The 24,829-nt window shown below is 45.0% G+C and overlaps 1 protein-coding gene across 2 annotated transcripts in view; it reads left to right on the top strand.

Annotated features, from left to right (window-relative positions):
- LOC135903195 (sulfotransferase ssu-1-like) overlaps positions 1–19,203 on the top strand; it is a 34,032-nt gene extending 14,829 nt beyond the window's left edge. The window contains exons 1-2 of one of the 2 annotated variants that reach the window (XM_065433598.1): positions 6,889–7,272; positions 17,766–19,203. In XM_065433598.1, the coding sequence (XP_065289670.1) occupies positions 17,800–18,774 (975 nt within the window). In that variant the 5' untranslated portion in view covers positions 6,889–7,272; positions 17,766–17,799 and the 3' untranslated portion in view covers positions 18,775–19,203. Of the gene's footprint in view, positions 1–6,888; positions 7,273–17,765 lie in introns of those variants that run through there. The other variant, XM_065433597.2, reaches the window with a different exon arrangement.
- Positions 19,204–24,829: the final 5,626 nt, after the last annotated feature.

Genomic DNA, 24,829 nt, shown 5'->3' on the forward strand with positions numbered 1-24,829 from the left:
GTAAGGGGACTTGAATTTAAAAAAATAAATCACGGCGTTTTACGTGCCAAAACCACTTTCTGATAGAAAGTGGTTTTGAGGCACCTGGTTTATGAGGCACGCCGTAGTGGAGGACTCCGGAAATTTCGGCCACCTGCGGTTCTTTAACGTGCACCTAAATCTAAGTATACGGGTGATTTTGCATTTCGCCCCCACCGAAATGCGGCCGCCGTGGCCGGGATTTAGTAAGGGGACTTAAAGTGACGTAAAGTGAATTATGGTGAAATAAAGTGAATGAAGGTGAAGTAAAGTGGATCAAGGTTGATGAAAGTGGATTAAGGTCGATTAAAATGGATAAAGGGTGGTAAAAGTAACAGCAAAGTGAATAATGATTAATTAAGGTAGTGTATTGAAGCACACGTGACATTGTACAGCGTCACGTATTATAAACGTAACCAATTAATTAGAGAAGTCAAAATGCATTTGCATTCAAATCAGGCAAGGATACTTAACTGACTGTCAGTTTCTTATTTAGGGGAACGAACGTGATTGCCAGCGGTCTTTGCAAGCCTCCATCCGGTCTGTCCTCGGGCAAACGTTCAATTGCATGTAGACACAAGGCGCCTTATGAAATGTAAGACAGGCAAAAGCGCGAGCATATCAAGTTGCCTTTGAAAGACAATGCTGTGCAGCCTTCAGAGCTACTTGGCTGCCTGACAATGAGGTGGCCTACTTAGATAAGACAATCTAGTAAAGGCGAACCAAGGCTAGTACTTGGCAGAAGCCATGATGTCGAATTCAGACAATTGCGCGGGCTTCCTTTTCCGGGAAAACAGGCAACATGTGCGTAGTGATACGTCAGTAGTTTTATTCGTCATGGAAATGAGGTTCAAGTGCGCTACACTGTAAAGCAAGGGGTCCTATCCTCTCTTTCTTTCTTTTTTTACGTTCCAAGTGTCGTTTTCTTTGTGTCTTGTTGGTCACGCAACGTGTACTTTGTATGTATTGTGTGTGCGTGTGTGTGTGTGTGTGTGTGTGCGCGTGTGCGTGTGTGTGTGTGTGTGTGTGTGTGTGTGTGTGTGTGTGTGTGTGTGTGTGTGTGTGTGTGTGTGTGTGTGTGTGTGTGTGTGTGTGTGTCAGATAAACACGTCTGGGTAGTGCAGATCTTCTTGCCCCATTTATTCGTAACATGGCCTAAAGTTAAAAAGAACAAGAAATAAATCGGTCTTATAATTTATTATCTTGAGGCTGCACCATGTTATTTCTAAAATTATGTGCCATTATCATGTAGCGTAAAGGGATTTCGAGAGCTTTTACTCATTAAGTGCTGCTTAGTTTAACGACAAACTCAATATCCCGCCGGTGGGATTTGCAGGTTTCCTAGACGACCACTTGGGGCTGCGGTAACATTTTTTTTTATTCATCCAGGCGAAACATTTTCGTGACGTCCGTGTCAAATCTAGGTTTGGTAACACGATAACTCGAGCTAACCATTATTTTTCGTTTTATACACTGCAACCCTTTTACGGCTGCGCACGTAATTTACCGCAGCTAACCCATGTATTCAGTTGCTTTTACCATAGACATCGTTATTCTAAACAGTGTGTCGAAGCGGAGTCATGCAGTAATATAATAAAAACGCTGCCTTTTACATCAGATATTTTAATAAGTTTTGATATATTTTCGTATTATCAGTGCTTGAAAACAACAACAAAAGATAAAGGGGTATCGGGAAGCCTTTACAGTTACTGTCGAAAAGAAAGGAAATAAGTTTTAGTAATCGCAAAGCATTATCTCAGCGTGGGTATCGAACAAAGCGCGCACTACAGACTGCAGGCAGACGGTACGATAAACGCTTAGCAATGAGGGACCAGGGCGTCGACAACAAGTGATAAGACAACGTAGCAGCCGGCAGACGCGGGAGGATAACTTGGCTTTCGTTTCATCTTGCCATCTAACACGAATGCCCGCCGTGAACACGACTGTCGTCGATAAAGTAATTGACTTCAATCAGTATCGACAGGCCTCTATGCGCAACAGAAAAAAAAACATTGTTTCTCTACCTGAAGGCTACCACTGACGTTACCCTCCTATGCAGAATCTCATGCAATCGAATATCCCGGAACAAGAATCACAAGCGCATTAAATGAAAGCAGTTGCAGCGAGAGAAATAGATTTTTGCGAGCACGAGCGTATATAATCGCGGAGCGCAGTAGAAAGCCTGATGCAACGTGACCGAAGTCTACTATATATATATGAATAAAACACGACACCCTTTTTTGGCTCAAGCGTAAAACTCACGTGGTTCGGTTAACCAGTGTCATCCGCCTTTAAATGACACGACTAACTGAGCGCTTGCAGAGCCCGCCCGCAAAACGACCTGTGCGTCCATGCTTTATAAGAGCGGCAGATTGGGCAAGCTGGCATTTCCTTGAATTTCCGTATAGCGCCAAGCAGCAAAGCAGGCTGACACGAGACCAAAACGAGTGCTAACCTGGAGTTCAGTGCTCGGCCTCCGGGTTACGATCGAGATGACGCAGAAAGTACAACGCTGGGAACCCACCTGGTTCCTCGACGTGAGCCCCAAGATATGGCGTCACCCATCTCGCACATAGGCGGCGTGCTCATGTTTACGTCCTATACGCTAGAACCACTGAGTGTACTTCACGTCTGCACGGATGTTTCTTTTTTTTATTTTATTTTGAACGGTGTTGATGAGAAAATTACTCTATTACCAGCTCTACAGCTCTGTCGAAATCGCTTCAGCCGTATACACGGCTCATTTATGACCAATTTACCCAAAGCGAGCTTCGTCGCAGTCGGTTTAAATGCCCAAGTACACATCGCACTAATGCCACTATTGCGGAATCAGCCACACAGGCACGTGATATCTTGTTCGCTACGCATTATATTACACGATGCCTACGTCGACTCTGGCAACATGAGAGCTGTAAGAAAGGTTGCGCTCGAAATGTACGCCCGCACGTATTACTGGAGAAGTGTATTTTACCGAGTTACAGTCGTACGGACGATTGGGTGTGTGGAAGAAAACTGCATAAGAAGCACCAAACTTTCTCTTTGCAGTGCGCCGTGAAAGCAGATTAGGGCCGCATACGATACGTTGTTTTTGAACTTCTTCCTCATCCGAAAGCGGCCGCCGCGTAGGGTAATCGAACCGGCGACCTCGCACGCCGAACTGTAAAGCCAGAGCCAATGAGAGACGACAGAGTGTAAGCCATCTATTCCGGCACACACCCTTCCGCAAGATAGTAAACGTACGCGCATTAGCTTTGTATCGTTGAAGTCTCGTCGAATATCTTTACTTATACTGCAAAGAGGCACGCAAGAAACGCTTGCGTACCGGAAATATGCGGTGCTCGCTAAATAACTGCAATGGAAGAACTGGCAGCTTATCGCTGCTGTAGAATAGTTTTCAATCAATGAATAATTAGATCGATCAATATTTCATATGTATAGTCAGATACTTCGTCAGATTTACTGAACGGGATCAGGTCCTAACTACAATGCCGTCTGTGCAAATACATGGAAAACGTAGAAATTATTTGACGACAAAGCCCCTGGACCGAACATTTGTAGCATTTCAGAAAGAAATTCCAGAGATTCTACGAATAGAAATTTTGATTTAAGGCCCTCAATTTTTTACGAATATTTGTTTAATGTGGAAGTCGATTAACTATGGCAGCGCGAAGTTTAAAAATTCCTAATCCTGCAACAAGACAGGTACCCAGTTCTGTAAGCTGCGTCCATTAGAGCATCCAAAGTGTACAAATGCTCTAATAAATTTACAGCTTACGTGAATTTATTGCAAGGTCGATAAGAATTTCGGAAACGTCCTACTGGCATATGAATTATCTTTTTCAGAACCATGCATATTATATCAACGTTGTCCGCTTTATATGTACTATTACGATCATTTTACAGAATTTTAATTCTTCTTAATTTTTAATTGTTGTGTTAGAGTTGTAAACTTGATAGTGTCATTTTTTATTTTGTGATTTTCAACAATTTTTATCAAAGCATTGCAAGCCTAAATAAGAAATTCGCTTCCTAGAGTCACCAGATTGTAGCTTTTTGTTTCAGATATAAGAAGTCGCATGAAATTCTGTGCGTTTCCTGCCGAGAAAATTGATTTCTCCTGTCCCATGTATTTAGAGAGGCGACCTCGAGATAAAGCTTCCTCTTAAAGAGACACGAAAGAGAAACGCGAAATAAGTTTCGACTGAGAAAACATTCTCTCGACACTCGATAATTTTAGCGATAAGTATAGCGATAAGTTTAGCGCACAGAGGTCGATTATTAGTCGATGAAAATGAAGCTCGAACTTGCTTTTCTTTTTCTTTTTGTGATTTGGAGCGAAATACCCCACAGCGGTACGTAAGCGTGGCGTTAAGGATTCTATGCTTTCGTATTTGGGCCGCTTTAGCTTAGTAAAAATGTCCCAAAATTTGCCGCGTTCAATTTGCGGGTCCTTTAGAACCCAATGTAGTATGTCTTCCCTTATAAAAACTTAAACCTATGCCCGAGCAGACCCCCATAAGAATATGTGACGTCATGGTAGGCTCGTGCGGGAGCTTCAAGGAGGCGTCGCTATCAGTGTCTCCTTTCTTGAACCTTTACGCACTTACCAAGCTACTTCTCGTGATGATAGTGGTGTTCTCTGTATTGGAGGAATGTAGTGTACTAACGCAGGCGAAATCGTTTTTTCTCGTTATTGCAGGGTTTTTCAAAGTTTTCCAGTACGTGACCTAATTTAGTAGCACCAAGCATACTATGACCCCCCCCCTCCCCCTCTTTTGTAAGTCTTGTCAAATTTTACTTTATTTTCAATGAGATCGATACCTTTAACACCTTAATTTATTTAAATACATTAACCGCAGCTGAAAAAGCTAGCAAAATGCTTGTTAATATTCTTTTAACAAAGGTGGATTTAATCGGTTATTTTGATGCGAAGGATGCAGTTTAGCCCTTGAGGCCCGGGCATTAAATGCGATAGCATTTATTTGGCTGCCTCCCAGGAAAATATTTGATCGTTTAATTAATGAAATTATGGGGTTTTACGAGCCAAGACTATGATATCATTGTGAGGCACTTCGTAGCGGGGCACTCCGGAAATTTGGACCACCTGGGTTTTTTAAGGTGCACCTTAATCTAAGCACACGGGTGTTTTCGCATTTAGCCCCCATCGAAATGCGGTCACCGTGGCCGGGGTTCGATTCCGTGACCTCGTGCTCAGCAGCCAAACACCTCAGCCGCTAAGCAACCACGGCGAGTCCAATTTCGTCGCCTCGCAATCATAAACGAAGGAGCGCGAAGACGGAACAGGATAGCTTGACGTACGATGTCAAAGGTTGGTAAGAGGCATTGACGTCGTGGGTAACAGTAATAGATTGACCCTCCATGACCCCCAGAGAAAGGCTCACGGCCCATTTTGGGTTCATGATCCACAGTTTGACTCATTGAGAGCCTGTTTACGATGTCATTTCTTTTTGTAGAACTGCAAGAGATTGAAATACGTTGTTAATATAGGCCATCGGTGTTTTACGTAATCATGCTTAATTTGTCATACTTAAATGATCGCACGTTCTCTGTTTAATTTGGACCAAGTTGGAACCAATTTTTCTGCTTAATTTTATTATTTCGCATATTACATGTTGGCTCATGTTGAACTCTGCATGGTCAAGTGCATTTCGAAAGAATTTGTGCTGAGGTTATGGAGATTGCCTTGCAAATGGTAAACAGGCTCCCTTCCCCCTCCCCCGCCTAATGCCTTCCTGGCGCGATGGGTATAGAATTACAAAATCAATAAATAAATAATACTAGCAAAACACACAGATACATGGTCCTATAAGTAAGCACTTGCGTCGGCTCATGCATGGAGCAGAGTCCCTGTCGTACAACCATACCGGTCATAACAGTATCCCATCAAGTATGAACAAGACTCCCAAATCCGTGTCCAACATTAGTACGGTGTCCGCCCATTCCCGTCCCACTTACGAAACGCGAATGTGCTTCAGTCGCGCCAATTGTGCAGAATGATTTAGTGCTCCCCCCTCCCTTTTTTTTTTTTTGGAATGCAGCGAATGGGGTTAACATCGGTCCTGGAGCTGTGTAACGAAAGGGTTTCTGCTTTACAAGCTATACCTGAGTATACATGTGAATTACGCTCGAGGTACGACTTATTTGATCTGTTCGGGTGGCCATCCTTTCCAGGACAGTGGAGATAGAAGAGCATTGTAGTTGAGATAGAAAAAAAAGAGCGCCGAAGAGTGCAAGGCAGCTCAAAACTAAGCAGACTGAGATGACGGAGAAAAAGTAGGCCGATGACAATGGCAAGGGGCCAAACAGCTATCCGCCCATCGCCTCCTCCTAGATAAGAAAATGCTTGGAAAAAGAAACCATGTTAGAAAACAAGAAGGAACGCAATGTAGGACACAGAAAAACAAATCTGCTCTATCGTAAACACACAACAGAGGATCAGTATCCTTAAAGGCACTATCAACCGATAAAAACGAAACAAATTTATCTGTACAGATGTTTTTTACGCTGATTCACCGATTACCGAAAGAGAGATTGCAAAAAAGCTACGCGAGTCCATGAGAAGCGTTTGGCCCCGAGACCGCGAATTGTCTAAAAACATGGATTGTTTGTCACATAAGGTAATCTAGAAGGAGCCTTATATTTTCTACTTGCAGTAAGAACAAACATATGTTTTAAAAAAACATTCTGACTAGTTCTGCAATGAGTCGAGCCTGCTGCCCGAACTCGTGAACTGCCATACCTATCAGTCATCAACTCCGGAGCATATCTGCATGTACGCCGTATCGTTTTTTTTTTTTCGTCCTATCACTTTCGATTTCCTTGCCTTTCCAGGAAACTGGCGTCCCTTGAATCACGCTAAAGAGGCCGGCACTCCCACTGCAAACTGCTGCACCGTCGACAAAAAAGCGAAGGCGATAAGTGCCTCTCCTCGCTGGTCGTCGCGTTTTGAGTGCGGCGGTTGTTTGCTTTATTGGCTCGACGTCACAGTTCCTTCCGAAGGTCGGGGAGCAGGCAAACCCGTCCCCAGTCGACGTTTCCTCGTTGTTCCGCCGAGCGCGTTGCCGCGGCTGGCGTCGTGCGTTGTACCGCCTCTAGGCTTGCACGCGATTCGCGAGTACGCGCGTCGTTTTGCTGCACGCCGTGAATCCCTGCTTCCAGTCGCTGCGCCGTGGTTCATTTCGCTGCCCCTGTAACGCACGCTTCCCGCTCCGTGAGCGTGTTACGTTCAATCACGTAAGTACTTGAAGCTGCGGCATTCTTGTCCACCATTTGGAACCAGTGGTACTTCACAGTATATACTCGGCTTTCATTTATTTATTTTAGCTGTATTAACGTCAACTTCCGATTGGTGACTTACGGATTGACTATCAAACAACGTATACCAGCGTTCACCGGTGAAACTTGCAACGCATTCATCGGAAGCGCAAGCACGTAATACGAGCAACGGAAGGGAACGGTACCTATTTCGCTGACGCTGGCAGTGGCGTTTAACATCACGTGCGTGAGATCCTATGCAGTTTCTCAGCTTTTGGGCGTTACGCTCGTAAACCGCCGCGTCTGCATAATCGGTATATGAATTGTATAAGTAGTCCCGATTAACCGGCTTCCTCGGCTAGTTCTGCAGCATTTTTAGTGTACCCCAGGTTGCAGCCCGCTCTCCTCAGCCCGAACCCCAGACGCCACCTTGCGCGGCCATCGCAGCGTTCAAATCATCGCTCGCGAAGTCAAATTTATGGCGAATTCGGCAAATCGCACCAGTGCGCAATTGGGCGCCCCAATGCGCCATTTTATCCAATCACCGTCGACCCAGGGAGCGCCGGTGGGATCCGCCGAATTCGCCATTAATTTGCATTCCTTCCTCAAAAGAGAAGACGCATTCACTGACGCCGAGAGTAAAAAGGGTGAAACACGCTGGCGCCTTTTTTTTTTCTATCTCAGAGGCCATACGTTCTCATGTCTTGATTCATTCGCCACGTTAGAGATGGCGCTTCGATGTAGCAGTGTGCATTTGGCTTGTGCTGCTCGTATAGCGAAATATTCAATCGGTAGCGCAGGACTTTCAAATATACTGACACTTTATGAACTCTTGGGATGTCTTTAGACTCCTATTGGAGTCTGTGTTATTGGAGTCTGTTATTGGAGTCTGTGCTATTGGAGTCTGTGTTATTGGAGTCTGTGTTATTGGAGGCTGTGTTATCTCTCTCTCTCTCTTTGTTATATCTTGCTGCTCGCTGTTTTCTTCACCCGTCCTGGTGGCTTGGCGTCTATGGTGTTGCGCTGCTAAGCAAGAGGTCGCGGGATTGAATTCTGGCCGCGGCGGCCGTATATCGATGGGGGCGAAATACAAAAATGCCTGTGTCTCGTGCATAGGGGGCCCGTTAAAGATCCCCAGGTAGTCAAAATTAATCCGCAGTCCCCCACTATGGCGTGTCTCATAATCAAGTCGTCGTTTTGGCACGTGAAACCAGAGAATCCATTCACTCGCTATTTCATTGAGCGTTTCGAAAGGCCAATGTATGCATGAAGCTAGCGCGATGCAGCAATGCTAGTTCCCGCGGTTCGCGCTTCGAATCGTGGTCTCTGTTGTGAAAAGTCGTACGCTCGCGGCCAATCGGCCAGTGAACATGTGTTGTTTAACGCGAGCCCGCAACGTTTTTGGACGGGGTAAATAAACAAGTTTGGATGCTGGCCAATGTTACGGACATTGTCTGACCCAGCTCTTATTCCTCTTATCGCATAAAGCATCGTACACTTTCGTTTTGAAGACCGTGGCTGTATGGCCATGCAAGAACTGCCAATAATACTTTAAGTTTTTAATCTTTTGCTCACTTTTCTCTCATGCCCACCGCTTACTACTTACATACTGTTGAGCTCTCATAAGTGCCGTGACCATTGGCCTGGTTGCTGAAGAGCACATCAAAATTCGATTTAACCGCTCTTTCTGCGCATGCGTGAGGAGTTATGGTTTGCGATGGATAAATGTGGGGAATTCCTCTGCTTGAGGTTTGTCTTTGCCTAGGTAATGCGGGGGAGAACGTTGTTAGCTCTTTTCATCCCTAGCCGAGCTAAAGCAAGAGAATGCGTGGCTGGAGTGACGATGGAGCCGCGTCCGAGGTGAGTTTGCTGCGTTTTGTTGCAACGGTAGCACGTTAAATTCTGATAGTCGCGGGGGGATACGTTCGAAAAGGAGTCTCGGATTACTTTAATGGGAAAGCATTACATCGTGCCAATGCATTGTTCATTGTGTCGTTGAGCGGGCGGGCAATGTTTTGACTGGTGTTGAAGTCGCGGGGCGATTTTTCTATGCTTGGTGCTTTTCTCGTCGCGACGATATATTGTTTTTACAAGTACTGCTCCAGGAGGGCACATGTAACCGGCAAAAGGAGGCCTCGGGAAAACCTGAGATTACAATAACGATGTGTCTAAAAGTATGTCGCACATACCTGCTTTGCTTCCGTTTCGCTAACTCCGGGAATTACGCCTACTGATTATTGCACATGTTTTTGCAGAAGGACATTCATTAACTCAAAGTGGATCATTAAAAATGCTTGCGAGAGGTCACAGAGAGTAGCGTACGAAAACCTTGGCACGAACGAAGGCACCTCTCCAGGAAAGCAGGCACGGTACGACTCCACTGCTCCCCCGGGGAAATCGGTGATGTTATATTGAAGCTAGAGCGCCGTAAGGCGCGAGAAGGGAATGATCCGGTGTGAATGACTCAGTACAAGCGCCACAGGCTCGAGAGAGTTTGTTTGACGTACATCCAGCAACCAAAAATTGCGCCCCGCGACTTCTACAACACCAGTCAGAACCTTGCCAAAATATGTTTCAATTCATCGAAGCGTCGGCGCGGCTAATTCTTCGCCAATGTTGCTGTACAGCAGTCACAATGATCTACGGCTATTTAAGTGCTTAGCCACGTTCAGTTTTCTTACTTTGACATACAAACAGTTAAGCTCATAAGCTGTTTCCGTTCCCGCGCGAATCTCCTGAAGTGTGCGCTACGCTGATCGACACAATGTACATTGCATCGGCACGATGTAATGCTTTGCCATTAAAGTCATGCGAGAAGAGACCTCACTTCCAAACGTATCCCGCTGCGACTATCAAAATTTAATACGCTGCCATCGCAACAAAACGCAACAAACTCGCCTCGGACACGGCGTCCTCGACGTGGCAGTCACGCATTCTGTAGATTCTGTGCTTCCAGCTCGGCTAGGGACGAACGGAGCAAACACCGTTCTGCCTCCTAGTACCTTGGCGAAGACAAATCTCCAGGACCGAAAGTTCCCACATTTCCTTGTCGTAACCACTGCTCCTCACGCATGCGCACAAAGAGCGGTTAAATCCAATTTTGACGTCCTCGTGCTTGCTTTACACGTCACGGCTAAAGCAAAATCATAGAACTGCTTTCACAGACAGCAAGGTGGCAGCATCTGTTCGCGGAGAATAATAGCAAAGCACCGATAGCACTTCCTGCAAGGTCGGGTCCTGGTACCTCATCTTGGGGTCCATGCTGAAATGGAAACTCAGTCGGCGAGGAAATGCAGATATCAATCTGACTGGCATCGACTGCACGCCTTCATGCATTATCAAAATGACGAAAATGTGGTTATTCCAGGAGGGCGCGGCAACGGTGCTGTTTCGTTGCCTAAGTCTCCACTCGGACAAGGTGCATTCAAACCCTTATATCTGTACAATCCTGAGGAGACGCCCTTTAGTACTGGAGACTTTCGACACCTTTCGTAAAACATTTTGCTGCAACCTGTTAGTATAGTTCTTAAGTTCCCTTAGAAGTGTGAAAAATATCTTGAAATGCAACAGGGTGGCAGGTTGGGCTAACTGATTATTCACTGTCAGCCAACAGTGTGTGGAACAAAGGGCATCGTAGAAGAACGTGCAAAGCCTTCAACGAATATGCGCCAATTGATTGGAGGAGGCTTCTCGCGGAGGACAGGAAGAAGAGTCAGCACTGCATTTTGAATGACATTCACAATAAAGACAAACGCGAGAAAAGGCTTTGCCTATAAAAATATTTGTACGAAGTAAACGTCGAACATGCTAGTAAATAAGCATGCAAACAGACAAAAAGAAATGCGCCGCAGCAACGTCGATGAAACATGTGCCCGACAACGCAACGAAGGATTAAAGATGTGAGGAAAAAGAATACATTTGTTGGACGCTCCTCACAATTGTTTAAGTGCGCCGGAGATATGAAAGTATTTAATAGTACGTGAGGGTTGACCGCTGCATTTGTTTAAATATGTTGACCAAACCTTTCTCGGCCGTTCAGCGGATGACAATGAAAAGGTATAGAATAAACAGTACAACATTGTTTCGCGAGTGTATTAGGGAAGAAACAACATACCGATTGACCGCCGTTAAGCTATCACCGCCCGTGATGCAAGAGACCGGCCATTCCGACCACCAAATTATCAAAGCAAATGCTAACAACGGCAAGTGATAATGCAACGCATTAGTGACATTCTCAAGTATACAGTCAAACACTAATATACGGACATAGGTACGTTTCTCGGTATCTAACACGCGAAGGTTACTGACCCATGCTTATTTAACATAACTCCTTCATAATGCACTGGGCAATGGATATATCGAATTCGGTTGGTGCGCTGCCACAGTCACAAAGCCGCTTGTATGCCGCGAATGCAGCGTTCAGAGCAGTTTTATTGATTGCCTTTTTTGTCGTATTTTTTTTTCTAGCTAAGTTGAGCAGGTATACACTATCTAGCGCATCGAAAAATTCATTCTTAGCGACGCTGTGATACATTTTAGGGCACAGGCAAAAAAAAGTTACTGCCTGCTATCATTCTGCCTACTGCCTACTTTCAATCAACGTTCTCTTCCTTCTTTTTCTTTATCTATTACATGTTATCAATTCTCAGGTAAAGAACGCATACAAAAGTTCGTTCAATTTCGCTAGAGGTGACATGGGGTATATCGAATTACATAATACACGAAGTCCAAAATCAAGAAATGGGCTGACAGATGGGATAGCACACTGTGGTATAAAGTTTGTAAACAGGGATCAAGTGCCTCGGAAAGGCTGGCCAACGTTTCGATAGGAGGACCTATCTTCGTCAAAGGCGGCCTCGTCGTCCTCGCCAGTTAGCTTTAAAGAGTTGGTGTAGTGATGTCACGTGCGGTTGTTGTAGGTGATGGTTCATTATCTTTAGTGCGTAAGCCTATTTTTTATAAGCGAGTTCAGTTTTTACGTTGAAATAACATGAGATCTTCCACCACTGATTGTAGCCAACTAAGACAGCGCAAAGAAGTTAGCAAGAGTCATGACACGATGACGAACAAAGCACTAGACAGAAGAAATGCGTGCTGCCTTCAAAAAACATATAATCTGGATAAAAAAAGCAGATATACGTTGATTAGTCGTCATAATCGCCAACCTAATTTGTTTCCAATTACCATTGTTACGTGTCAACTGATTTCATCATGTACCTCCTAAATTTCCGATTTCACAGCATCACCTAATTTGGGAAAGTTAGCCTCTGCAGCCTTAGAACAGAGAGATGAAGATAACATAGAGGTAATCAATAAAATCGTAACTAGGCTTGCTTCCGAAGCAGCAGTGAAGTGGGAGGTAAGGCACCAAGGCAGCCAGTAGGCAAACTCTCCCAATTAACAAAGGACCTAATAAAGAAACGACAAAGAATGAAAGTGTCCGACTCGGGATATCAGATAAAATTATCGGAACCATCAAAACTGATCAACAAGGAGAAAATATGGAATATTCGAAATTATAACGTGAGAAACACTGAGGAAGCAGTAAAAAATGGACGCAGCATGAAATCACTCAGAAGGAAAGTTGGCATACGACAAGCCAAGGTGTATGCACTGAATGAACAGCAGGGTAATTTCGAAGATATAGTAAAAGCAGCGGAAGAATTTCATATTGTCATGTGCAATAACTATAGCAGCCACAGTACCTCCATTGGAAGTATTATTGAACAGGTTATAGAGGCTTCTTCTATAACTAGTGATGAAGATAGAAGGGCCTATCAAGAAAGGAAACGGGCGAAGTGGCAGGAAAAGGTGGAATAGTCAATTTAATCAAGGATGGAGGAGACATCATGCTTGAAATCGTTGCGGCCCTTATTACGAAAGGTCGCACGACTTCAAGGGTCCCAGAGAACTGGATGAATGCCAACGGTATACTAGGCCACAAAAAGGGAGGCGTCGAAGAATTGAAAAATTATGTGCCCATTAGCTTACTTCCACTACTATATAAAATATTCACCAAGGTAATCTCCAATAGAATAACGTCAACACTAGACTTCAGTCAACCAAGGGATCAGGTTGGGTTCAGGCAGGGATACTCTACAATGGATCACGTCCATGTCATCAATCAGGTAATCAGGTAATCGAGAAATCCGCAGAGTACAAGCCTCTTTTTATGGCCTTCGTACATTACGAAAAGGCATTTGATTCAATAGACATACAAGCAGTCAAAGAGGCATTACGTAATGGAGTACAGGCGGCTTACGTAAATATCTTGGAAAATATCTACAGAGATTCCACACCTACCTTAAGTCTCCACAAGAAAAATAGGAAGCTACGTATAAAGGAATCAGACAAGGAGGCTCTCTGCAACGTTATTCACTGCGTGCTTGGAAGAAGTGTTCAAGCTATCAGCCAGGAAAGGCTTAGGATTGAGGATCAATGGCAAATATCTCAGCAACAGTGGGGACGAGTTGCAACAAGTGATTGAGGACCTTAACAGAGAAAATGTGAGAGTGGGGTTGAAGATCAATGTACAGAAGATAAAGATAATGATGAATAGCCGGGCAAAGGAACAAGAGTTCAGGAGTGTCAGTCAGCTTCTAGTGTGTATAAAGGAGTACGTTTGCCTAGGTCAATTACTCAATGGTAACTCTGATCGTGAGAAAGAAATTTACAGATGAATAAAAATAGGGTGGAGCGCGAACGGCAGACATTGTCAGATCCTGACTGGAAGCTTGCCATTATCATTGAAAAGAAAGGTTTACAACCAATGCATTTTACCCGTGCTAAAATACGCGGCAGAAACTTGGAGACTGACAAAGAAGCTTGAGAACAAGTTCAGGACCGCGCAAAGAGCGATGGAACGAAGAATGTTATATGTAACATTAAGAGGCAGAAAGACCCCGTTGTGGATCAGAGAGCAACGGGTAGAGCGGATATTCTAATTGACATTAAGAGAAAGAAATGGAGCAGGGCAGGTCATGTAATGCGTAGGTTAGATAAGCGGTCGATCATTACGGTTACAGAAAGGGTGCTGAGAGAAGGGAAGCGAAGTCGAGGACGGCTGAAGACAAGGCGGAGCGATGAAACTAGCAAATTCGCGGGCGCTAGTTGGAATCGGTTGGCGCAGAACATGGGCAATTGGAGATTGCAAGGAGATTGCCTTCGCCCTGCAGTAGACATAATATACGCTGATTATGATGATGACCACGGCGGCTAAACGTTAGCACGTTTTGGCTTGGAGCTGCTACGCCCGAGGGCGCGGGACTGAATCCAGGCTACGGCTGATGCATTTGAATGGCGGCGACATGCAAAAACGTCCTGTGCTGTGTATTGGGAACACGGTAAACAAACCCAGATGGTGAAAATTATTCTGGAGTCCCCCACTGCCAACGTTACTAGACTAGCTTTTGTTGCCCACTACGGTGTGCCTCAATACTATATCGTGGCTTTGACACGTAAAAACCCAGAATTGTATGTTGTAATCCTGAGAATTTCGGTATAAGTAAATTCCTAGGATCTAAGAATAGGTTATAGGTTACATGGCCTGCACTCCTACGTTTTGAATGGCAGCGTGCAGTTATTCGTGAAAGCAGAAATCTGCAATCATTGTGTTCCATTAAAGCCGCATGCTTCGAAGGTAAGGAAGCTTGAGTGGTAGCGAAAGACCGCACATCAAGCGATGAAACAGAAAATGACAGACTGCATAGTGTTCGAAATCCGGAAAAGTGTGGCTTAAGCAAACGGGGCTAACGGATAGTGTTGTTCAGATTTCGAAAAATTAATGAACGTGAGTATGGGATTCACAGAGCGGATAACTAGAATTTTGTTATAGAGCATTCCACAGGTCCTTTACAAGACCTCTAACGAAGCTTCGATGATCTTTCATCGAAGCAATTGATATTTATCGTGACAATTAGCACGCTCCTATATGGTTAACAAAGTTGGAATAGCGTATACTTTACAACTAATCAGCGTGAGAAACACTGGGAAAAGAAACGTAGCCGACCACTTGACGACTTCTTTTCTTTGTCCACTTGTTTTTCACGCCATTTTGTTGTTCAGAATAGATCCATACGGTCTAGCCCACCTTTCAGTCTTGCCTTAATAATGCTACTAAAGTTTGCGTAATATTCATTTTCATTTTTACACGACCATAGCATCGCTGTGACAGTGCGCTCCAAAGACCAGTCAAATGTATCAGTAGAGTTAGAGGATGGGTGTGAATAAAAGGAAAAGAGACCCGAGCACGGAAGAGGTTAAACAAAATGATATGCATGTACACAAAATAAACAAAAAAACAAAGCGAAAACAACTCTGAACGCGGGAAGATGCGTGTCTTGTACCATGAGCAACAAATACACACTAGGATACGAATTGCGAAAAAAAATTATTCGGGCGTAATTCACTTGTATTCTCAAACAACGCAACAGATATACCATATTTTCTTTCTTTCCTTTTTTGCAATGCTAAAGAAGGTTTGCCTGCGTGCTTCATTGAACCCTTATAATAATTTTTTTGTGATCTCACTACTGAGTCGGCGCAAGTTTTAATTAATGGTGTTCATCGATTCGACTTTGTTCCCCTATTAGAATTATTTTTGGCCACGTATCGGGGTACGAAAGTACATACTGCAAGCAAAGGCAGGGTACGGTCCTGTTGAGTGTTTGCGCCCGAGTGTGCATTGTCGGAAGCAAGGCTGGGCGGGGTCGTCCGGTGTCATCAATTTGTGGGAGGCGGCGCGAAGAAGTAGCCCCTTTGGCCACGGTTTATTCAGGTCGCGAGAACGCGGGAGCGGCCGATACCACTGCCACTCAGTTCCCGCGTGTTTTATCTCGCGCTACCTGCCACTTAGCCGTCTCCTTATTCTTCGGCTCCGGAGGCGATAGTGGCGCCGGTAAGGAGTGCATGTTATTGAAGGCGGATATATCAACACTTACTAATGTTGATATCAGGCCCTCATATTGATGGAAGAATAATAAGACTATATTGATTAGGTGCCACCGACTAAGCAGAACTAACAATTACTTTTCTTTTTTAGAAACGACCGAGTGTGATTTAGGAGTCCATGAATGCCATTAATTTTAATCGCGATTTGAGAGGGTATACGAATCTTCAGGCTCAATAATTTTTGAACTTCAGCGAGAACCCGCTGAAGCCGTTGCATCAGATACGGTGAAAGCTCGTTAATTCGAACTTCAATAATTCGAATTTATGGATAATTCGAACTGTACGATTTGGTCCGGCCAAGCTCCACAGAAGTCTATGTATAAAAAAGTCCGCTAATTCGAACGCGAGAAGGTTCCCTCACGGATAATTCGAACTACGCTCGCCTGACACACGGCCAGAGAAGCGCGGCTATAGTGCCTACACACAAGGCTGTATTGCCTCCGAAACGGAGAGAACGGCGAGAGAAGGCAAAATCGGAAAAAAAAAATCTAACCGACGCGGGGTCAGCCAGAAGGCAGCGGCGGCTGCCGCCTCTCCGTTCTACGTAACCTCCGAGACTTCTTGCCCGTTGCGAATCTCGGAGGCTTTGCAAATCTTGTAGAGCTGCTAATGTTGTGTGGAGATGGCACGGCAAGCTCCAAAACACAGCGAATCAAGTACGTCGCAGCTGCGCTTGCAATCAAGAACCAACGTATGAGGGCCTTCGCCACCTTCCCATGTTCAGCGTCTTTGTCTCGGCAGTCTTCATCGGTTGTGCACCTCTGTTTTCAGCTTAGGAGGTATCGGCCGTCGCTTCGCGATTCATTGTGATGGTGTTAAGCCTCGGCTAACGTTCGTTTCGGTGGACATCGGTGGTGTGGCACAGTCGGACCCAGAGCTTCGACTTGAAGATGGCGTGTGCCCGCGGCACACGCCATCACTTTCTGACACGCCAAATTTCTGACATGCCCTACTGCTTCCAAATCGCAGTGCACTGTTGCCCTCCTTCACTTTCGTTAGTTCGAACTTTCGTTAATTCGAACTGAAGCGGCTTCCCCTTGCGGTTCGAATTAACGAGCTTTTACTGTATTCGGAAAGGGCGGAAGGTGCCTGTCTACGTGTTAGACAGCAACAAAAACGTGAGCCTTGTCGACTTAAAAATTACCTCCTGATACTTGCATTTCGCTGCCCGTAATCCCTTGAATTTCACTAAATGAATTTCACGCTCGGTGTGGTCAGGCTGGTGTACCAATTTTGTTTAAATTGTAGTAGAAGAAGCTTCTAATATCTTAAATGAAGGGTACCGTCATCGCAAAAAACACGGGTAGCTAATTCAGATACTTTCTCTGGCACTTTAGTAGGAAATAAAGACAGGTCATAAGCAAGGTGAATTTGTGCACGCGTTTTTCCGCTATATACCAGTAGTCTAACAGCTCCTACGCTGAAAGTGTACGCCAGCTTTGTCAGAACATGAGGGATATTTTTTTGTAAATTTGATTCGCTTACATTTTCCTCATGCAGCCTTTGCTTCCCTTTTTTTGCAGGCCAGAAAAAGCCTTCTGGCTCTCGAGAGACCCCATGGGCATCATATCTTCCTGTGTCATGGCGCCTAAGAAACCGTATTGCCAGATCATCGATGGCGTGCCGCGATGCCCAGGTCTAGAACCAGAGCACTTCAGAAATAGCCTGAACTTTCGTGCGGAGAAAGGAGATTTGGTTCAGTGCACGTATCCCAAGGCGGGCACACATTGGGTCATGTACACTCTCGAACTCATTCTCAAAGAGGGCGATCCCGTGCCCAATCACACTGAATTCCTGCGCAATGTTCGCTTCATCGGCCGCATGGAGACCGAAGGCTGGCAGTCACCCCTACCTGTGAGGCTGTTCAGCACTCACGAACCTCTCACCAAGGACACGATGAATCCTGAAGCCAAGTACGTGTACGTGGCCCGCAATCCTTGGGACACCTGCGTCTCATTCTACCACATGGCGACGTCACTGAGCATGTTCAAGTTCCGCGACGGCACATTCGAAGAGTTCTTCGACGCCTTCATGCGCGGAGACTTTGGCTATGGCGACTACTTCGACCATGTCGCGTCCGGTTACGCGCTTAGGAACCAGCCCAACGTGCTTTTCTTGACGTACGAAGATCTCAGCAAAGACACTCGTGGGGCGGCACTCAGGCTGGCCTACTTCCTCGGCGACCGTTATGGCAAGCGCCTGGAAGGTGACGAGGACCTTCTGCGAACGCTTCTCCATAGAATGACGGCCGAGTACATGCAAGACGTGCTCGTGTTGGACGTTCAGGGTGTGGATCCTGCGTGGAAGACGCGACGGACCGAAACCACTATACCTTACAAGTCAGCTTACGGAGGTGACAACAGGAAGTACCAGCTAGTTCGGAATGGTAAGCCGGGAGACTGGAAGTCATATTTCTCGCCCGAGCAACTGCGCCGCGTGGAGGCGAAGATTCTAAACAGGGGTCGCGGCGCGCACTTCATGGAACTGTGGAAAGACATCCGAGAAGAAACAATTGCAGCCTCTCTCGGATGAAGATATTAGCAACAGGCGAATCTTATCTTTTCCGAATGCGGATGATGGTGTCTAGGTACTAAGCTGCCACTCCAGAGAATGAAATTTATGGCATGGTACGAACTCGGTATACGCCAGAAGAACGATGGCTCGAGATAGGCACGTCCAGTTGCGTCTTTTCGAAACGGAACACCTGGCAGCCATGCTCATACTGGTGGTTTGTCTTGCCAACTTCTTCCGCAGGCTTATCTTCACCAGCAACTATTTGAGCGGAAGTCAGCAGCAACAACCGCCTGCTCGAGTCACAAGATGTCACAAGTTGTCACAAGATGGCGGCGAAGCGCTACATTTCACAAGCAACACGGCCACCTCACTGCACCGCATTTCTTCACCACGCTGCAAGGTAGCTACATGACCCATGCAATAAACTTCATTTTCATGCCCCTGGCACTTTCTCGCAGCACCCGCGCGCAGACAAGGGTCCACATGGATTGGTAAAGTCTGCGGGAGGGTCATAGCCAGTTATAAAATGACCACATGAGACAGCTTTTCCGACCCTTACAGCGTATTTGCTCTAAGTAGGGTTTTTATTGAATGGGTCCTCCCAAAATCTGCACGATTGCTTCCGCGCAAGTCGACAGCGGAAATTTACAGAAAGAACTAATGGACAGCGCTCAATGAACCTTAGGAGGGCTCTGGGCATACCGAAGGTACTGCGCGCACAAAGCTTTAAGTGTATTAGCGCCTTTGCACAATGTCAATAATGTTCTTGTAATTGCGCTTTCTACACTCGAAGCTGTAAAATGCCAAATAAAATACCCGCCATTTCACATTCCGAAAAGCTACCGCAAATTCTCAGCTCCGTAAGGCTAAGTGAAATACCTAAAAGTAAAGAGAAATACCACGAAAATTGCACGAGAGCCACAATACACGTCGCTGTGTTCACAGTCATAATTTAAGGTGCATGCACATACCACAAATCTATTGATGTGATTGTGGCAATGAAAAACGAGTAAGGTCTTGTGGAAATCCCTGCACCGCATATGAAAAATGGTGTCCGCACCGAGGAATGCCTTAGTTTCACTCCCATTGGCATCGTGTAGTGCTGTGGGCGTTGTTATCCGAATCTTAGCTATGGTGGTCAATCAAATGCTCAACATGTTAGTTTGAAACGTTGCTACCTTTCCGAAACTTAGCAATAATTTTAAGTCAAATACTCAACCGGAGGGCAAGGGTCCACCTCAGACATCCTAGCAGTACTCCGCTGCACTGTAAACACAAATCGACCCGTGTGCCTGTTTTAACGGCTGACACGCCCTTTCCTCCAAAGCCCGAAAACAAGCAGTCTCGCGAGAAGTAAAACAAACCATTATTTTATTTATTGGTACATTAAAACGACATCGCCTGTTTCGGCTCCGTAGTAAAACGGGGGTTTTCAAGAAATAACTGCATGCATGTATATATATATATATATATATATATATATATATATATATATATATATATATATATATATATATATATATATATATATATATATATATATATATATATATAGGGTTGATAGGGAGATTTGAAATACCCCCATATCCAACGCGAGGCAATCAGAGAACAGAACAGCTCAGCTATTTGTCATGTCTGACGCGGCTGTCAGCGGCGATCAAGTTCAGAGAAGTTATTTCTGCAGACGCATTATAAATATCAGACGTAATGTGTCTTTTCGCTGCTTTTATTTTCGGAGTAGCCGCGCCTTAGCCCTCTAGAAAATGGCGAAGCCTGAAACTACGTGCGGATGAGCACAGGTCCTCGGAGGGCAAGCGCGCGCTCAAGATGCGGACAAGCGACAGCCCTGACTAGACGCCAGTATGTCGAACCCAAGCATTTTGGGTTTTGGTTATAACGGTTCGAACCACTTTGGAGCTTTGTGAACAGACTCGTCTGCATTCAAACGGGTTCGAAAAAAATGCATTCGCATGCCTCCTGTTTCGCAAAAATACGCGGTACATTTGGAGAGACAAATTCACTTGGGTTAGAACTACTTCAAAGCGTTTCCTCTTGTACAGGTAATTACTTTTAAAAGTCGAAAAATATGGATAAAGCAACCCATAAAAGCCATAATTAGCGCACACAATGTGAACTACCCTCCAGATTGACCAAATATAAGCAAGGCGACTTTAATACACTGAGGACACCGGGGAAACTTACTATGAAGCTCGTGCTAGGCATCATAATAGGAAGAAAACGAGGATTCACTATTCATTCACAAAACTCATAATTAAGCCAGAAACTGAGACAGAAACTACAAATATAGCCCACACGTGCGCGCTAACATAGCCCACTCGCGGTGTCACACACGCGGTTCTCTCTGGAGAGCGGCAAACAGCGCTTCTTCTTAGGTTGTCCAAGGCTACGTCAAATATAGGGACATATTCAAGAACCTCATATTTGAAGGGGCCTATGGCGATGAGGTTATCGGCCACGGAAGCATCTAGCTTGACTAACCAGCCGACGACATCATCACACCGAAACCGACGAAGTGGCGAGTTGAACGGAAGTGTCGGCCATCTTAAAATGGCCACGTCGTAAGAGGGAGCCCAATCACGTCTGGTTCACCAATTGTAGTCGGCCAGTCGGTGCGGGCCGTCTACTTATTGTGAGCGGCGGCGATTACCCGTGGCGGCTGGCCAGCGGAGTAGCATGCCGTCGTTTCGGGTCCGGAAGCATGGAGCGTTCTTTTTCTAGCTCGTGCCCGGCCTATCACCCTCTTCTTTTCGGGCCATCAAGCGCGTCCGATCCTGACGCCACTACATAAACCATCCTCCCCAGCGCACAATGCAATAACAGAAAAACACGGGACAGTCACCAGTCGCTTGCACTACAAAATACAAAAGCGAAAAGTCCAAATCTGTCCTTACAATTAAGAATGAACGGATGTGAGTGAAAGAATACATATATATATATATATATATATATATATATATATATATATATATATATATATATATATATATATATATATATATATATATATATATATATATATATATATATATATATATATATGTATATATATATATATATATATATATATATATATATATATATATATATATATATATATATATGTGTGTGTGTGTATATATATACATATATATATATGCACACACCTATATATATATATATATATATATATATATATATATATATATATATATATATATATATGTATGTATATATATATATATATATATATATATATATATATATATATATATATATATATATATATATATATATATATATATATATAGGTGTGTGTGTATTCCCTCACTCTCATCCGTTCATTCTTAATTGTAAGGAAAACGGACGCCGAGCAACACCCGGGCAAAGAAGCTGCCGACATCACGCCCCGACACCGCACACCGCCAACCGACGTCGAGGCGCCGACTTCGAGGGTCACTTACGGAGTGTGTATATATATATATATATATATATATATATATATATATATATATATATACAATATCAATATCAATATATTTATCAATATATATATATATATATATATATATATATATATATATATATATTGTGGTGTGGGGCACAACAATGCATATACAGTATGCACAGTCAAGCGTGAAAGGCCAGACAATGGCATTCAGACTATATATATATATATATATATATATATAGATATATATGTATATTGTCACGTGGTCGTGACGATGAAGAACACAGTAGCAATACTGTGAAGGACAAAACTAACTTTTATTGGACAATCCAGACTAACCTTTGGGACCCGCGTGCCTTCTTCCACAAAGTTCTACACCATTCGCGTCACGCGATGAAATCAGATAACACAAGGTTCGGCGACAACAGACAGCGGATAGAAGTATCGATAACTTTCCAGAAACTTCGGATACATGAAGGCGCGTCCCGCGCTGTGCGATAAGACTTGTTAGGTGGCGAAACATGGTCGTCCGTTAAATATAAGTACACGTGTCAATATATATATATATATATATGGCTGCTTATATTGTGGTGTGGGGCACACCAATGCATATACAGTATGCACAGTCACGCGTTTAAGGCCAGACAATGGCATTCAGACTGTCCGGCGCATGGGACTTCCTTCTTTTTGCGCGTCTCAGGCTCGTGTTTATTGAGAGAGACTGGCCTATGTGAACGCATTTGACTTCCTCCGGCCCTCCACGTGCGTGCGCGAGCTCACCGCGTCTTCCTTACTCCCCTCCCCCCGTGCGCGTTCTTTTCTCTGTCTCATCTTTCTATTCCCTGGTAGCCAACCAGACGCATTTATGGTTAACGCCGCTGTCTTCTCTCTTTCTTTCCTGCTCCTCCTCTGGCTAGTCTTGAACTCTCATGGCTCGGGTAGAAGGGGTAGGAGCGTGGGCAATGATTAATTAAAATCTAGTATTTTACATGCCAATCCCATGATTTGATTATGAGGCACGCCGTAGTGCAGGACTCCGGATTAATTTGTATCACCAAGGAATCGAGTCTTTAAGGTGCCCCCAATGCACAGGACACGGGTGCTTTGCCATGTCAACCCTATGGAAATGCGGATGCCCCGGCCGGCATTTGATCCCGCGGCTTAATGCTTAGCAGTGCAACACCATAGACGCTAAGCCACCGCGGCGGCTCGGTAATGACGAAACATTCCATTGTGGGCTGCGACTGGCGAAAGGCAGTTTGCGTAGGGCTGCGCCATGAACATCTTGACATGCGGATAGTGAATGCTTCGAGCACTTTATTAAAGGGACTGGTAACCAACTGTCATGGCATCTATTTTTACAGCGAAGTTCTTTATGGCTAGGTTCTGGCGGACCTTGTCTCCGTGGACATAGACCAACTATTTTTTATACGTGGACCGATCCTGAAGAGAATGCAATGCCCGGCAGACCCACGGCGGAGGTGAAGCAGGCGTTAAGCACTCCCCATATGTGTTCCGATCCCGAAGAGAGTGCAATGCCGGGCCAACCCGCGGCGGAGTGAAGCAGGCGTGAAGCAGGCACTTGCCATAGGTTGGCCGATCCCGAAGACACTAAATACCAGGTGGATCAGCGGCGCAGTTGAAGCAGGCGTTAAGCACTTGCCATACGTTGGCCGATCCCGAAGGTTATACAATACCGGGCCGACCCGCTATGGATGTGCAGTTCGCCAGTAAGCCGCCCACATTCACAGCTTCGCTGGTCATCTTTATTCACAGAGTGAAAGGGCACGGAATTTTTTAGTGCGATTGAAAGCTTACTGGAATCTATTCATGAAGGAGTAACGTGGAAAATGCCGTGGTTTATTTTTATCAAAATATTTTTATCTGCAGTGACGGTGTAGTCGTTCATTGGAAGGCTGCTGAGAACAGTGATAGGTGAGCACGATACCGATTATACGCCGGCGTTGGTGGGAGGCGGACGACGAGTCCGTCCGTAGATGCGAGAACGCGTTATTTTGTTTTTTCAAGCCGAAGTTCCTGGGATTCGTGTTTTCCGAAGTGTGAAATCATTTCTACAGGAATAGCTAGGTGTTTCCGTAGTTTCCTGTTCAGCGTGTTTGGTCGGTGAACAACCAAGAGAGCTTTTTTTTTTTAGCCAAGCCAAGTTCAGTTCTCGAAAGCGAAAGCGTGGCAGTTTGGGCCAGTTGGTATGACACGACTTCTTTAGGCTTGTAGCACAGCTCAGAAGGAGCAGAAAGGAAGGTGGAAGGGTAATGAAAATGCTCACTCTGTTCTCCGTTCCTTTTCATTGCCCCCTCCACCTTCCTTTTTGCTCTTTCTGAGCTGCGCTAGAAGCCTAAAAAAGTCAGTTCTCCAATGCGAAACGATGCGTTTACGCATGATAGGAAGTTCAGCGTGTTGCCATCGCCACGCCTATGTTACTGTTGTAGTGCTGGCGCCCATTTGCTGCTTAACTAGTCGATGACCTTTTGTGCCTCACAGGGAGATCGCCCAGCCCCCCTTTCCCTATACTGACCTGCTCCCCCCCCCCACTGTCGCTTCTACGCTAATAGAAATATGCCATGTTTAATTTTAATTCCACCAAATTAAAAAGAACGAAGTGCG

Source organism: Dermacentor albipictus, chromosome 2, assembly GCF_038994185.2.
Source record: "Dermacentor albipictus isolate Rhodes 1998 colony chromosome 2, USDA_Dalb.pri_finalv2, whole genome shotgun sequence".
NCBI lineage: Eukaryota > Metazoa > Arthropoda > Arachnida > Ixodida > Ixodidae > Dermacentor > Dermacentor albipictus.